At 39.8% G+C, this 17497-nt stretch overlaps 1 protein-coding gene across 1 annotated transcript; it reads left to right on the top strand.

The window, feature by feature from the left end:
• The first annotated feature begins 10197 nt into the window (after positions 1–10197).
• Positions 10198–13628, top strand: LOC122013483. The gene is made up of 3 exons (XM_042569762.1): positions 10198–10663; positions 10940–11034; positions 13533–13628. The coding sequence occupies exons 1-3, from the start codon at positions 10198–10200 to the stop codon at positions 13626–13628; spliced, it is 657 nt and encodes a 218-aa protein (XP_042425696.1).
• The last annotated feature ends 3869 nt before the right edge of the window (positions 13629–17497 follow it).

The raw sequence follows: 17497 nt of genomic DNA, 5'->3' as shown, positions 1-17497 counted from the left end.
ACCGGAAACATATGTGGAAATTGGACTTCTCTTGTTGTTGGCATAAAGAACACAGTTTGTTGGTTACATATGACATTCTATCCATTATCCTCAATCATCCATGAACCACTAACTAAAGGATGAGTCAGTGCTTAAGTAGCAAACTAGTCCTCCAAATAACCGATGACCAATAAACCATGGTGGCACGTAGTCTAAACAATTCATATGTGTTGACGCCCTCTTCTTTTCCCCTACAAATCATTCTATCATCTTCATGTTCACCGCTCCTTAGTTCCCCATTCTTTGCAATCAATTATCACGAATCTATAATAAGCGCTTGTCAAAAGAGAATTTGACAACTTTCCTTGCCAATGCCAAAAATCTACACCTTTAGACTACGTTTAGTAGGGTGTAATCTGCCTTGTAATGTAATCAGGATTACAAGGCTGATTATTTTGTTTGTTTTAACTTTAAACCTGTAATGTAATGTAATCTCGATTACAAAAGGTAGTGAAGTTTTGTAATCTGGATTACAAAGCAAATACTATGTAATCCGATTACAATACGATGTTACTGTTTAACCAAAATTTGAATGCCGAATATACCCTTAGTTAGTCGACCGCCAGTCGGCCGTCGCCGCCGGTCACCGGTCGCCGACCGCCGCCGTTGGCCATCGTCGCCGCCGCCGCTAGTCGCCGGCCGCCACCGCCGGTCGTCGGCCATCGCCGCCGCCGACCGCCATCGCCGGTCGGCGGCGACCGCCACCGCCGCCGTCGCCGATCGCCCGGTCGTCGCCGCTGGTCATCGGTCGCCGGGCACCGTCGTCGTCGTCGGTCATCGCCGCCGTCGTCGGTCGTCGCCGGCCGCCGTTGCCGTCGGTCGTCAGTCGCCACCGTCGCCACCGCCGATCACCGGCCGTCGCCGACCGCCGATCACCGGTCGTCGCCGACCGCCGTCGTTGTCGCGGTCGCCGGCCGTCGATCGTCGGCCGTCGCCAGTCGACCGTCATCGGTCACCGGACGTAAACTCCAACAGAGGTGCGGCGATCCGTCGATAGAAGTCGCATGATACTTTTGTCATTTTATAATAATATGAATTACATTCCTTATAAAAAATAATGGATACCAAACAAAAGAATATAATCACCCTTGTAATCAAAGATTACATACATTATATTACCAAACGTAGTAATGTAATCAAGATTACATTACATTACATTACATTATAAATTTGATTACATTACAAGTTCGATTACATTACACTCAACCAAACGTAGCCTTAAGGTAGTGGTGGCTCACTCATCCAACCCAAAGTGAATGCATCTTATTTTGAACATTCCAAAGTGTCTGGCATAATAGAGCGTTGTTCCAAGCTTACAAATCCCTAAGACCATAACCCCCTTCTTCATTCAGTAAATATATTGTTGTTCAAGAGATTGGTGGATACTTAGTAGACCAAATGAAAGATCAACACATACCATCGAGTTTATCAATCAGCACACAAGGCCTTGGTAACATTCAACATCTTGAAGCACAGAACGTATTAACTCTAATCGGCCAGCATAAGATAAGATATGTTTAGGCCATGTTGCAACCTTCTTCGCCACCCCATCAAGTAAATAACTGTAGTTAGCTATGTGAAGCCTCTCTGTCGCTAGGGGAATGTCAAGATATTTAAACAGGAAAGTACCCTACTGAAATAAGATGATTTAAAGTATATATATTATTACGAGCTTGATCATCGACACTGGCCATGTAAATATTGAACTTCAATGGATTAACTCGGAGTCCGACCTTGTCGCCAAAATCTCTGAACACCTCCGCTAAGATAGAGATAGTAGAGATATCAGCTCTTGCAAACATCAATAGATCATCAGCATAAGCTAGGTATGTAATTTAGACACCTCCACACATAGGATTAAAGTGAAAACCAGACATGATCTGACAGTTGTTTTCGGACATGACGTGATTGGGATCGACCTTACCATTGGCTGGTATGTGACTTTTTCTAATGATATCCTATTTACCTCTTTATAAAAAAAAAAGAGTGAAAACCGGACTGCCATGATACATTCTTTAGTTCTCTAAAAAACACCTCCAAGCATAGTGCGAAAAACAAGGGTGAAAGTTGATCTCCTTGCCTCAAATCTTGCCTCCCACCAAAAAACCCATGCATACCACCATTGATACTTACAGAGCAAGAGACCGTGGAGACACATTCATGAATCCAAGTTTGGAATTGCTGAGGAAAATCATAACCAACAAGCGCCGATATCACTGGCGAAGCCAAGATTTCCAGCCCGCCCGGGCTATAAATGTTCTCCAAATAGTTCTCCGGCCTAAAGACCATATTTTTATATTTAGCAATAAAAAATTAATAGCTAAAATGGGCTAAAATATAGCCCATTTTAGCTGGTCCACCCAGGCTACAGCCCGGGGAAGCTTACACCTGCCTCCGCCATTGGCCGATATAAGAAAACCCCAATCTACGCTATCAAAAGCCTTCTTCAAGTCAACCTTGATCATTCATCTTGCCGATATGCATTTGCGGGCATACTTCCCTCAATAATTCATATGTGTTGTACCCGAAGGATGCCCACATATCTCCACAATGGTATGATATTATCCACTTTAATACTATACCCTTATAGCTTGCCAATGAAGATATCCTACATCCTTTTAAATTTATGATCTTTACCAAATCTTTTCAATGTGAGACTTTAATTGAACCCCAACAATTCTCCCCTCAAACAAGGACCATAATTACTCTCTTGGTCCGGGCCTCTCCACGAGCATCCACATTCGGTCACCCTAACCTACTCACCCCCATGCAAGTATCCGGTTACTCTGACAAACTCTGGATCTACCCTCAACTATATTCAAGGCCACCCCACATGGCATCTGGTCTGGACTATGGTTTTGATACCATTTGTTGTACCCAAAGGATGTCCACATATCTCCATAATGACATGATATTGTCCACTTTGAACATAGGCCCTCATAACTTTGCTCTTGGGCTCTTCCCAAAAGCCTCATGTCAATGAAGATATCCTATATCCTTTTAAATTTATAATCTTTACCAAATCTTTTCAATATGTGACTTTAATTGAACCCCAATACTATGCAAGATTAATGTTCTCCCCAATGGAACAGCCTTAAATAAAAGTCACTTGCGTCGGATCTAATAAAACATCTATGACCTTCGCCAACACCTTTGAGATGATCTTGTAGAAGAACGTACAACACAATATTGGCCGGAAGTTCGAACCCCGTGGTGAATGATTAGATTTGGATATTGCACAATCTAGGTGTAATTCTATTGCTTGAGAAGCCGCCTATGCTAGAAAAACTCACAAATTGCAGCCAAAAATTTTGCTCGTACTGTGTCCCGTGCTGAGGTAAAGAACTTGGCATTAAACCCATCGGGATCGGGGGCTTTATCCTTCCCAATATCAAATAGTGCAAGGCGAATCTCCTCATCGACTATGTGCATGGTTAGCTTCTTCATTTGGCCGCCAGACAGCTTCCTTCCTTCCATGTTACCACTGTCCAATGGAATACAAGGTTCGCTAGCGCCCAACAACCCTTGAACATATACCAAAAACTCATTGTCAACCTTCTCCAAACTAGATGTTCGTTCTCCGGACTATTTGATGATGACATTCCTCTATTGGGACCTTGACGTCCGCTAGAGGGGGGGTGAATAGCGTCTCACCCAAAACTTTACTTCCTATAATGTTAGTGCACAGCGGAATACAAAAGCAAACTAACAAATACAAAAGTTAACCTAAAACAAGAAGGAAGAAGACAACAAACCAAACACAAACCCTAACACAAGGCGTGTACGTGGTTCGGAGATAACTTGCTCCTACTCCACGGCGTGTCCGTAAGGTGGACGATCCCTCAATCCGTCGGTGGATTAGTCCCCGGCAAACTCCGGCTAGCTCAACCTCCTTGTGGGTGGAGAAACCTCACCACAACTCCAACCAAGACCTCTTGGCACACAAAGATCTCTTGAGTACTTTGGTGACTACTAATTAGGCTTTAACCAAGTCTAATTTCGTCACCTTGGCCGGCCAACCCAAGCTCCTTCTTATAGAGCTTGGAGCAAATCAGAAAGCTGATTTGCCCGTTACCAGTCGACTGGTCAATGCACCAGTCGACTGGTGCCAACGGCTATCTCAACGGCTCTCTGCTACAGTGCATCAGTCGACTGCTACAGTACTGCTACAGTAGCGCTACAGTGAACCCTAATTTTAGGATTTTGCCTCGAGTACATTCACTCAGCACTCGTTCTCTCCCGACCAACCTAGACCTAGCCTTCTAGCCTCCTCCATCAGCCTCGCGTCCCTCGGATGTCTCCCCATCCTTCACGTCTTGCCTTCTGGAGCTTCCTTCGGCCTTGTCCATATTGTCGGGTCTTCCTTTGCCAAGAGGCTCCTCACCTCCGGGGCTTCATCCATTGCCAAGTCACACTTGGACTTACGTTGCCAAGACTACATGCTTGGACTTACACCGCTAAGACTCATTCTTGGACTTTCCTCCTTTGCCAAGATCACACTTGGACTTTTCTTGTTGTACTTGTATCCTGCACACTCACAATGCATATCAAATACAACAATAAACCTAACTTAAACTTTTGCCCAAACATCAAAACCTAGGGCACCTAGATTGCTCCAACAATCTCCCCCTTTTTGATGTTTGGCAACCTGTTTAAGTTAGGGAAACATAAATGCAATACATATGCAAATAAATATGCAAATCAACTCATGCATAAATAATGGAACCTAAATCCCTAGGCTCCCCCTTCACCTAAGCTCCCCCTTGAGCTAGGATTTCTCGCAAAGGTAAACTTCTCCCCCTTTGCCTAAACAATCGCTCCCCTTTACCTAAGCTCCCCCTTGAGTTAGGATTTCTTGCAAAGGTGTATAGGTTTCCCACTTAAACCTAGACTTCTCCCCCTTTGTCATACATCAAAAAGAGCTCCAAATATCCCAATTGTTGAAAACATGTCATCCAAATTGACCCTAAACTCATGTATTTATCCCCCATTGATCTCATACATTTAAACGAGTTGACACGGTCAAGAACAATGTCGAAAAACACTTTTAGGCTGGTATCAGTCGACTGAACTAGGTACCAGTCGACTGCCCCCTTCGACAGAACCTCACAGAAACATTCTGTGGTCGAAATCTACTGTTACCAGTCGACTGGTATCGGCACCAGTCGACTGGTATCGACAAAATGAGCTTACAGAAACATTCTGTGCTCAAAAACACTGTTACCAGTCGACTGGTATCTGTACCAGTCGACTGGTACCCTATTTCTGAAAAAATCAGCCTTTTCAGGCCAACTTCAGAAATGCACCAGAAATTCCACAGACCTCCAAAATTTCCCAAATTTTGTGGAGAGGTCTATTGTACTCATGTCTACTTGGGAAAAATATATATAAAAATATATTTATCACAGATACCAAGATTGACACAAAATTCAAAACTAGCTAAATGGTTCAATTAAACCTTGACCTAAAGTCCTAGTTTTGGCTTCCTCTTGATGTATCTGCCCATACTAAACCATAATGCATTACTAGCATTAGTTTATATGGCATCTCTACATCAAAAACTAATTTTCATGCAATATGAACCCAATTCATATTTCTATGCATGAAACTCAACTCAATTGTGCCAACCCACTATGTTAGAGACTTAAGTCCGTCTCCTAACCACTTGACACATTTGATAACCCATCTACCATGGGTCCCAAAGGCTCTTCCTAACCTTAGGAATCTTAACCTTAGTCACCTCCCTTGGTGATTCATCCACTATGGCTAGGTCACTTCGGTGCACCTCGGGTGACACTTGGCCTACAAAACTCACCTTCTTAACCTTAGACACATTGTCTTTGGTTAATTTCTTCTTGTCCTTAACCTTGGGCATCCCATCCTTGCCATAATTATATGCCACCCTAGAATATTCCTTCTTATTGGCCTTAGATGACTCTCCCTTATCCTTGGTCACACCTCCCTTACCAATGTCATGTGCTACCTTAGCACTTGACCTCTTTTTGGTCTTGGAGGGACCTAATTTGACATTTTTAGGTTTTTGACTACCCAAATACATGTCAAGTCCTTTAGGTCCAATAATGAACCTCTCTAGGACTTTCTCCATTTCCTCAAGCTTTCCCTTCAAGACTTGATTTTCTAATTCTAGGGTTCTAACCCTAAAGTCAACATGTCCACCTTGGACATGCCTAGACCTACCCACCTTCCTAGGCATATGTCTCCCTTTCTTGGGATTAATGCTTAGGTTTTCACCCACTTTCCTTCCCTTAGGCAAAGTGGTTTGGGTCTTAATAGGTCTACCCTTAGTGTATGATTTCTTAGGGTTATCTACCGTGTTAACCCTATTCCTATCATTATACCTAAATCCATGATTATGCTTGGGTAAATAATCTACATTATTTCTAACAAGCATATAAGAATTAGAGCTTGGATCAAGCTTCAAAATAGGGATTACCTTCCCTTTTACCTTTGAAGCTCCCCCTTGACTTGTGCTCCTCTTCTTTTCCCATTTCTTCAAGTGCGCCAATTTCTTGAGCTCTCCTCTCCTTGGGCACTTTGTGTGGTAGTGACCCCACTCACCACATGTAAAGCACCTAATGTGCTTCTTCTCCTTCTTCTTCCTACAACTCACATTAGTTTCTAAATTAACTTTAGTGAGTTTAGGGTTTACTTCCTTTACCTTCTTGAGCGAAGGACACCTACTCTTGTAGTGCCCCATCTTACCACACTCAAAGCATTTGATGTGGTCCTTTTTGCTCTTCTTGGTAGTTGAGGTGGAGGGTTGAGCTTCCAAGATCTCCTCTTCCTTGGATTGCTCTTCTTCCTCTTCACTTGAAGATGTGGATGGTTCCACTTCTTCCTCCCTTGAAGATGTGGATGATACATCCTCATCTTCCTTCTCCTCCTCGGATGTTGAGCTCGTGTCAACATTCGATTGGTCCTTCTCTTCTTGGACCAATGAGTCCTTCTCCTTGGGTTCCTCCTCTTCTTGGATTTGTGTAGGACTCTCATGAAGCGCAATTACCTTTTTCCAAAGGTCACTTGCATTCTCGTATTCACCTACATTCAATATCGCATTAGGAGGTAATAAATTAATTAAAATTCTAGTTACCTCCTTGTCCGTCTCTGATTGCTCCCTTTGCTCCTTGGTCCAATATCGATGTCGGAGACGTTTTCCCTTCTTGTCAGTTGGAGTTTTAAACGGTTCCTCCAACGCAATCCATTGGTCCCAATTCATTTGGAACCACATCTCCATGCGCTTCCTCCAATAGTCGAAGTCCTCGCGCTCGTATGGAGGTGGGATTCGGATGTCCCATCCGAGAGGTCCCTCCGACTCCATCTTCTTCCTCTAGCCGCTCACTTGGCGATTAGTCCAACAAGAGCTAACCTCGCTCTGATACCACTTGTTGGGACCTTGACGTCCGCTAGAGGGGGGGTGAATAGCGTCTCACCCAAAACTTTACTTCCTATAATGTTAGTGCACAGCGGAATACAAAAGCAAACTAACAAATACAAAAGTTAACCTAAAACAAGAAGGAAGAAGACAACAAACCAAACACAAACCCTAACACAAGGCGTGTACGTGGTTCGGAGATAACTTGCTCCTACTCCACGGCGTGTCCGTAAGGTGGACGATCCCTCAATCCGTCGGTGGATTAGTCCCCGGCAAACTCCGGCTAGCTCAACCTCCTTGTGGGTGGAGAAACCTCACCACAACTCCAACCAAGACCTCTTGGCACACAAAGATCTCTTGAGCACTTTGGTGACTACTAATTAGGCTTTAACCAAGTCTAATTTCGTCACCTTGGCTGGCCAACCCAAGCTCCTTCTTATAGAGCTTGGAGCAAATCAGAAAGTTGATTTGCCCGTTACCAGTCGACTGGTCAATGCACCAGTCGACTGGTGCCAACGGCTATCTCAACGGCTCTCTGCTACAGTGCATCAGTCGACTGCTACAGTAACGCTACAGTAAACCCTAATTTTAGAATTTTGCCTCGAGTACATTCACTCAGCACTCGTTCTCGCCCGACCAACCTAGACCTAGCCTTCTAGCCTCCTCCATCAGCCTCGCGTCCCTCGGATGTCTCCCCATCCTTCACGTCTTGCCTTCTGGAGCTTCCTTCGGCCTTGTCCATATTGTCGGGTCTTCCTTTGCCAAGAGGCTCCTCACCTCCGGGGCTTCATCCATTGCCAAGTCACACTTGGACTTACGTTGCCAAGACTACATGCTTGGACTTACACCGCCAAGACTCATTCTTGGACTTTCCTCCTTTGCCAAGATCACACTTGGACTTTTCTTGTTGTACTTGTATTCTGCACACTCACAATGCATATCAAATACAACAATAAACCTAACTTAAACCTTTGCCCAAACATCAAAACCTAGGGCACCTAGATTGCTCCAACATCCTCTTGTTGTTGTGCTTCACTAAATCATAGGAAAACTTGATACACTTGTTGCTATTCTTGAAATAAACACTCTTAACTCTTTGTTGATAAAAAGTCTTCTCCACCTCTACAAGTAGTGTAATTTTCTTCCTTAGTGTTCCCTCCCCCCCCCCCCCCCCCCCCCCCCATCCCCCTCGGCGGCGCGCGTGATAACTATCATTTTATCATCATATTTTGATCCATACAGGTATACATTTTAATCTTCTCATATGTTAAAGTCATGTTTCATGAGTTAGAGCCATTTTATGGACCTAATTACAAATTATATCATATTTGTGGTATTTGATGCTAATATTTGGTTATATTCTTTGTAGGCATCAAGGGATCATGGATCCGAGGTTGACCAAACCAGATTGAACACGAATCCAAGCTTAAATGAAGAGATCAAGCTCTGGAGCAATCTAGATCGTCCATTAAAGATTAAGAGAGATCTAAGCCATCCATTGAAGATTTGGTCCATCCGAGCTAGGAGAGAGTAGATCAGGACCCTTGATGAAGATCTGAGCCTTTGGATCAGATTTAGATCAAATCTCACCGTTGGATTATACTCTGAGAAATCTCATCCGTCCATTCAGATCTCAGATCTGGTTTAAAAGGGAGAAGCTACAGCGCTTTTTCCTTCGTCAATTTGCTACAGTCCTCGCGTCAAAAACAGAGGAGGTGTGATCCTTCTCCGGCGATTCTGATCCACTCCACCGCCGGCGAGCAAGCGAGGTCAAGGGCACTTCCCTTCCTGCGGTGGTCTTTCACAAGCAACCGGCGATGCCACGATCATCTGATCTCAACCCACTGCCGCGACTTCGTGCGAGAAAGAAGAAGCAGAGAAGGTGAAGAATCTGGTGGTCTCGGCCGATTCTTTTGTCTTCCAGCCGGCGATCTTTCTTCCCTGAAGCTCCGCATCCATCTGAACCATCATAAGTGTTGCTTCTTCTTTTCCTCTAATCTTGATCCATTTCCAGCCGAATTTATCTCCTCTGTTATCTTCATCACTGAGTTCTTCCTCCGATACACATCAGATCCAAGCTAGGGTTTCCTAGTTTGATTAGTTTCCTTATCTTTGATTGAATTGTTGTTTTGTTGTAGTTGATCAATGCATAGTTGATTCAAAATTCTCTTGCTATTGCTTTGAACCCTTCGGTTAAGAGTACTGTTCTTGATGTCTAAACAATTTAGGTTTGCTTAATGGTTGCAATAGGCTATTCTTGGTTATTATTTCTTTCAATGCAGTAGTTTAGATTAGTAGATTCTTTTCTTGTTACTTTCCATGAATTGAATTTTCAAATGTAGCATAAATTTTGGTTCTTATTTCTTCTATTTGTTCATAAGTCATTTCTTAAATCCCAATTTGTCTAGAAAACTCAAGCCAACAATAATTGATCCTAAGACTATCATCCTACTGTTTACATTCCTTGAGAGAGACAATCCGAGTCATCCTATACTGCATTAGTGTAGAAAGGAGTTCGGTGAAATTATTTGATACCCAAATCACGACAAAATCGGGCTTATCAAATTTGGCGCCGTTGCCGGGGAATGTAGCGGTGTTTGATACCTTAGGATTGCTTTTTTTTTTCTTTTTACATAAAAATTTGAAAAAAAATTGTTTCAATTGCTTTCATGTTCATATATCCATGTGTTTGATCTTATATGTTCCTGTGTCTCCTGATTTTATTTGCTAGTGTTTCAGTGTAAGAGCAGGAAATTTCTTTGACCATGGATCCATATTATCAGCATTTTGGAGGTGAGATGGAGAGTCGGTATTATCAGCCTAATCAACCTCAATACTATCATCCTGAGCCTCAGTATTATCATCCTCGGACTCAGTACTATCAATCTAGACCTCAATATTATCCACCCATAGAGCAGCCAAATAGGTATGAGGATACACAAGGACAATTCGCTGAGCCATATCCAGCATATCAGAGTCCACAGGGATTTCAGGGAGATTACTCACCTACTTGGCCACATCCAGTCCATCAGAGTGATCTAACTCCATGGGGAACATTTCAAGATGAAGCTCCTCCTAATTCAACACAGGACCTTAAAGAGATTATCCAGCAAATGATAGAGTATCAAAAGCAACAATTTGCAGAGATACAAAACTTTCAGATACAAGTAGACCAATTTGCATCGTCCATTAGCCAGCAACAAGCACCATGCTTCAGTGAGAAGAGGGATTGTAGTGTTTTAGATAGACCTGATATTGTTTCCAATACTCCACAAGACTCTTCTAATATTTCTTATTATGATTCTGTAGTTGTAAGGAATTCTAATTCTACTGATATTGTTGTTGTAGATGTTGTTGATGATGCAGGTACTGATGTAGATGATGATGTAAGTGTAGGGGATTGCATATTGGAAGCAATACCCCAAGAATCACCTGAGCCAGATGTTGATGATGAGAGTGTAGGGACTTATGCTGTAGAAGCAGAGCCCCAATAATCACTTTCCTTAGATACACCACCTGAGCTAGAGCCTGAACCATTACTTGATGAGGAGGAGGTCACAGTCACCATTCCAGAACTTCCAGGTACCTTTCAACATGACAAGGTTAGTATTTCTTGTAATTCATTAGAAGATTTTATAAAGGTACCATTGATTGATTTTATTGGATGTGATATATTTTTTGAACCATGTAATGTAAAAACTAATATTTTCCCATACTTGCAAGAGGTGTTATTTTTCTTTGGCTTTGTAGGTCGTCGTAGGCTTCCAAAATTGTTGCTCCATCTAAACCGCCTCCGACCTCCAGGAGGAATTTTCAAAGGAAAAATGTTGGATGAAGTGGGCTTGACCGCAACTACAATTATTCCACTCCCAACTTGGATTTTACTTCTTAACCAACTCCAACCACCGGGAAGAACCATTCCAATACCGGCATGGATTCTACTTCTAAATCGTTTACAACCGCCCGGAATAAAGGGGAGTTTGTTCCTTGTTTTTTTTTTCTTTTTGCTTTCCACTTTCTTTTACTTTTATACGTTACATTTGCATTTTGACTCCATATTTTGCACTTTGTCTAGTCTACATAGCATTTCATTTTGAATAAAACTCTCCATGAAATTGTTCTAGTAATACTTTTAAAATGGTAAAAGTTCTTTAAGTTTGACCATCAAGTTTAGGTTATTTTACATGATTGAATACTCTACTTGCATGATATTGGTTAGTGTGGTGGTGGATTTCATTGTTGATTAATTGAGTTTGATTGTCAAAAATTACCTAGAGAGGACTACTTTAAGCCTACACTTAATTATTCTTTTGTGTGGCATGCACTCACAATAATTGAAACTCTAGAACTTGCTTAGTTTCTTTTCAAAGTCACAATAGCATATGTATGCATGAAAATGAAGGATATTTTTCATTCTTGTTTCCTCATAACTCTTTACCTACTCTTTGATCTATATTCCTTCCAAATTCTAGTTGAAAAACTCACTCAACATTGTTACTTTCCACCATATTTGCTTTGCCTTCATTCTTTTGAGAGTTTGGTTGAATTCTTGATGAGTTAGCTTGACCAAGATGAGGATAAAGGTTTAGTGTGGGGGAGGAATGGAATATGTATGAGGATGTTGGAGGTTTTGGGAGTGTATATCTGTAGGAATTATATGGAAATTGAATTACAGATTTTGAATTTTTCATTGAACTGAATTCTGAATAAGGAATTTGAGCTGGAATTTTCTGTGGATTCAAAGTTTTGAAGTTGAGATGCAGCATATTAGTGGCTTTTCTCTACCATGACTTTGTGATTGAAAACATATCATGCCTAAGAACCTAATTTCTGAAATCAGAATTCTGAAATATTGAAGTATCAAGTTTATTTCCTGGATTTTGAAATAACAGAGAAGCAGTAACCCAGGAAATGTAGATTCTGCGGAAGTAATTTGGCATTTCTGTGCCAATTTGAGGAAGAGGATAGAGATTGAATTTAGAGAAGAAAAAAAATCTGCAGAAACTGCAATTCATTCACAGCAAAGATCATTTCTGAAAACTTGGTCTATCACGTGCCAATTTCTATGACACTACTAAAGGAATAGCAAGTTGCTTTCAGTTAAAAAAAAAACAAAGGACATGTTTGTTGCATTAATTTGGAAATGAATTGTGATGAGCTAGAATTGATGAAACTTAGAATTCTTTCAGTTATTCATTGCAAAAGGTCTTAAGAGACAAGATGAAAGAAGTATTGAAGTTTTGTGTAACTAAACGTGGCATATTGATACAAAGTCAAGAGTTGAAGCAGAAATTGAAATCAGTAGGTTGCTGTGCAAAATGGATTTTGAAGCCATGGGTTCATTAAATTTTTGGAAATTTAGTTGCTAATTCAGATTAACAGATGATTATCTTTCTTCTCCAGAGTTTACAAGATTTAAGACAAGAAATCTAATACTTAACAGAGAAACAAAGCTGGAACTGAAAACTGAAATTAAAGTAAATATGCAGCTTGTGTGTTGGACTGTTTGCAGCATGAGAAAGCTCAAAATGGAGCTGAAATTTTGTGCCATTGCAAGAGAAGATGTTAAGTATGAATGCCAGTCAAGTGCAGAAGAAGATGTCTATAAATTCAGAGCTTGCATTAATCAGGAAACAATTTTTATTTGGCACAAGATGGAATTGTGTGGAGTCTAATACAGTCCTGGGTTCTTGGTCTTTGCCATTTCTGGATTTGATACAATGTGCAGTAGTGCAGTTATGCCAACTTCTCAATACATTTGTTTATCAGGAAAAGCTGTAATGAACTGAATTTTTGCTGGATTTGAGTACATGTATCAATAAGTACAAGTTTAGTGCCAGTTCTATATGCTGTTTTTAATGAGTAACATTATGATTTCAAGATTGAAACCTGAGGTATCTCAATTCAATGAGCTCCTACTTATTGAAGTCTGATTAACAGAGAATTCTGTTGTAAAACCTATCTGCAGGATTTTTGCAGTGTGTTAGGTAGGCGAAGAGAACTTAACTTGATTTTCAAGAAGTGGATTCTGAAATTCAGTCCAGGAACTGAGAAATTGATGCTGTAATTATGCATTTATTGAATTTTATTTCTTTCTTAGATTCTTTTTGCTAGCCCTGATTTGTGCCAACTTTTCAATCCAGTTCTAATTTGGTGCAAAGAAGATGAAGCTGTTCTGAATTCTGCAGAGGACTAAATTATCCGTCATGCATGGAAATTTGAAGTTGAATCTCTTATATGAATTCAGTGCTGTTATCAGAGGATGAAAGTTGGGCAGCAAAGTTCTTTGATCTGGAGCCTTAATATGAAGAATGATTCCTGGAATTCTGGAGCTGCAACTCTTTAATTTCCTGCTGAATTCTGATTCATATTCTAGCAACGGAATTCTGAAACTGCTGTTGTGATTGGAGTTGTTGGGACTATGCATATTGCAACTGAATTTTGCTGGTATTGAATTCTAGATTGATGGTCACAAAACAGAATTCAGAATGAAGAATCTGATCAGTGAGGTTTTGAAGCTGAATTTAGTAACACAAAGGTTGAGTATTAAGTTGAGGGCACATTGTATCAAGGTTATTGGATAGCTATTCAATTGAATAAGAGTTTGGTTTAATCTTTTGTTTACTCATTGACAAATGGTATTCAAGTTTCAATAGTTGGAAATCTGGAAAATTCTTGTAGATTGGATTTGAAACAATCTGTGGTAGAAATTGCAAGGTGGGAAATCAATTAAAGAAAAGGGAAGTTTACATTACTTGAATCATTAGAGTCATGCAATAACCATTCCACCAAATGGACCCTGTTTATAATGAATTCGGATCTAAAAAAAAAAAATCAGAAACAGTGAAAGGAAGTAAAAAGAAATTCTGCAGAAAGGAAAAATAGTGGCTAAAAGAATATCATGGCATTGGATACATGTGTGTTTGAATTGTCCGAGAAGGCCAATGGTTTAAGTGTGGAGGAGAGAGTTCTTCATTAGTTGTTGTGAGATTGTTTTAGTCTCCAAGTGATGGAAACAAGTTGAAAAACAGTGAAAGAAAGAGAAAAAAATTGAAGAAACAGTGGCAAATCAAAAAGAGAGTATCAAATGTGGAGATAGAGTATCAAGATTCTGTGTTTGTATTCAAATTGAAGGAGAGGTTAGCTTGATACTTTGAAATGGTAATAACAAATGATATTCATCTTTTTACACATCAAAATGGTCAACTCATCAAGTATATTCCTCCAATACTCTTATCTTCTCATTTTTCTTCATTAAATTCTTTTCTTTTGCCATTTTATTCACTTTAATTGTTCTTCTTGATTCCATGTTCAATTTTTGATAATAAATCCTTTTGATTCATGTATGCTATGTTTTATGGTGGTGGAGAATTAGAAAATAAGCAAGCTTATGGTAGTGAAATGTTGTGAGTTGCATTGAGTTGAACTCCACTAATATGAGGGCTAGAATAGGTGAATACCTTGAGAGATTGCAATTTGCTTAATTTTTCAATTGGATTGAAACTACCATACCTACTGATTATTGTTTGGATCGAATTCATGATTGTTTGTGATCTTTAGATGGTCTTAGTTAAATTCCTATTACTATCTTCTAGGTATTGCTAGGGAATTATTGTGGAGTTGTTTGTTTTAGTTGTTTATTTGTTTTGTTTGCTTGCACGGGACGTGCAAGAATAAGTGTGGGGGAATTTGATAACTATCATTTTATCATGATATTTTGATCCATACAGGTATACATTTTAATCTTCTCATATGTTAAAGTCATGTTTACATCATGTTTCATGAGTTAGAGCCATTTTATGGACCTAATTGCAAATTATATCATATTTGTGGTATTTGATGCTAATATTTGGTTATATTCTTTATAGGCATCAAGGGATCATGGATCCGAGGTTGACCAAACCAGATTGAACACGAATCCAAGCTTAAATGAAGAGATCAAGCTCTGGAGCAATCTGGATTGTCCATTCAAGATTAAGAGAGATCTAAGCCATCCATTGAAGATTTGGTCCATCCGAGCTAGGAGAGAGTAGATCAGGACCCTTGATGAAGATCTGAGCCTTTGGATCAGATTTAGATAAAATCTCACCGTTGGATTATACTCTGAGAAATCTCATCCGTCCATTCAGATCTCAGATCTGGTTTAAAAGGGAGAAGCTACAGTGCTTTTTCCTTCGTCAATTTGCTACATTCCTCGCGTCAAAAACAGAGGAGGTGTGATCCTTCTCCGGCGATTCTGATCCACTCCACCGCCGGCGAGCAAGCGAGGTCAAGGGCACTTCCCTTCCTGCGGTGGTCTTTCACAAGCAACCGGCGATGCCACGATCATCTGATCTCAACCCACTGCCGCGACTTTGTGCGAGAAAGAAGAAGCAGAGAAGGTGAAGAATCTGGTGGTCTCGGCCGATTCTTTTGTCTTCCAGCCGACGATCTTTCTTCCCTGAAGCTCCGCATCCATCTGAACCATCATAAGTGTTGCTTCTTCTTTTCCTCTAATCTTGATCCATTTCCAGCCGAATTTATCTCCTCTGTTATCTTCATCACTGAGTTCTTCCTCCGATACACATCAGATCCAAGCTAGGGTTTCCTAGTTTGATTAGTTTCCTTATCTTTGATTGAATTGTTGTTTTGTTGTAGTTGATCAATGCATAGTTGATTCAAAATTCTCTTGCTATTGCTTTGAACCCTTCGGTTAAGAGTACTGTTCTTGATGTCTAAGCAATTTAGGTTTGCTTAATGGTTGCAATAGGCTATTCTTGGTTATTATTTCTTTCAATGCAGTAGTTTAGATTAGTAGATTCTTTTCTTGTTACTTTCCATGAATTGAATTTTCAAATGTAGCATAAATTTTGGTTCTTATTTCTTCTATTTGTTCATAAGTCATTTCTTAAATCCCAATTTGTCTAGAAAACCCAAGCCAACAATAATTGATCCTAAGACTATCATCCTACTGTTTACATTCCTTGAGAGAGACAATCCGAGTCATCCTATACTGCATTAGTGTAGAAAGGAGTTCGGTGAAATTATTTGATACCCAAATCACGACAAAATCGGGCTTATCAGCGCGCGAGAAGACTCCTTTGCCCTTTTTACTTTTTTCGAAATGTGTTGGAAGTGTTTGTTATCTAGAGATCATAGCTTACCCTTCAACATGTGAATTTCGCCTTTAGCCTAGGCATTTCCATAAATTGATACCCTCCGAAAGGCCTCTATCAAATCTTGAAAGCCACCGTGCAACGTCCACATGTTAAAAAATATGAAAGACTTATTCCATCCCCTCTCCATTGCCAGTGTGGAAACTATGCTAAAAATTCTGAAAAACTTATTCCACCCCCTCTCCATTGCCAGTGTGGAGACTATACTATGCCACATGAATGATTAGAAAGACAATAAGACGCTATAAACTCCGTATAACTCTTATAATCCACCAATAATCAATGTGAGTTAACTAAGATAAGATGAAGCTTACAAATAAGTTTAAAATATTCTTGACATTACAAAATTTAGTTATTTTTTAAATATTTTAGACACAATTTGAAAAGTAAGTAAAAATATTTAAAAAAATCATCCACAATTTATGTATGGGAGTAAAAGATGATATTATTCTACAAGTAATTTAATATTATCGATCTCATAGTAAAATATAAACAGATAAATTAAATAAAATATTTTATTCTAAAATAGCGACCCTTTACCTGAGAAATTCCAACAAGATATTTTATATTCATTAATAAATTAACTCCAAAACCTAGTAAACTAAATATTCATAATACCATATAGGTACCAATTACACCATTCCAGGACACATTACAGAAATTGACCATATGTAAATAATGTCCCCGTGCAATTTGCCCAATAAATGATTTTAAATAAAAAAATTTAAAAGATTATTCTTGAAATTCACACGGAGCCGTAGTACTGTTTAAACGATTTTGGCTCACTTATTTTTGGATTTTTTAAACTAAAAACAGATTTTTAAACTAAAATTTTTCAAATATTCCTTGAAACTCGAAGTCTTTTTTTAAATGAATTATTATGATTCCTTAAAAATAATTACGTACTTTT

The sequence above is a fragment of the Zingiber officinale genome, chromosome 8B, assembly GCF_018446385.1.
Source record: "Zingiber officinale cultivar Zhangliang chromosome 8B, Zo_v1.1, whole genome shotgun sequence".
Taxonomy (NCBI): Eukaryota; Viridiplantae; Streptophyta; class Magnoliopsida; order Zingiberales; family Zingiberaceae; genus Zingiber; species Zingiber officinale.
The sequence above is the reverse complement of the archived record's forward strand: the minus strand, read 5'-3'. Positions and strand labels throughout refer to the sequence as shown.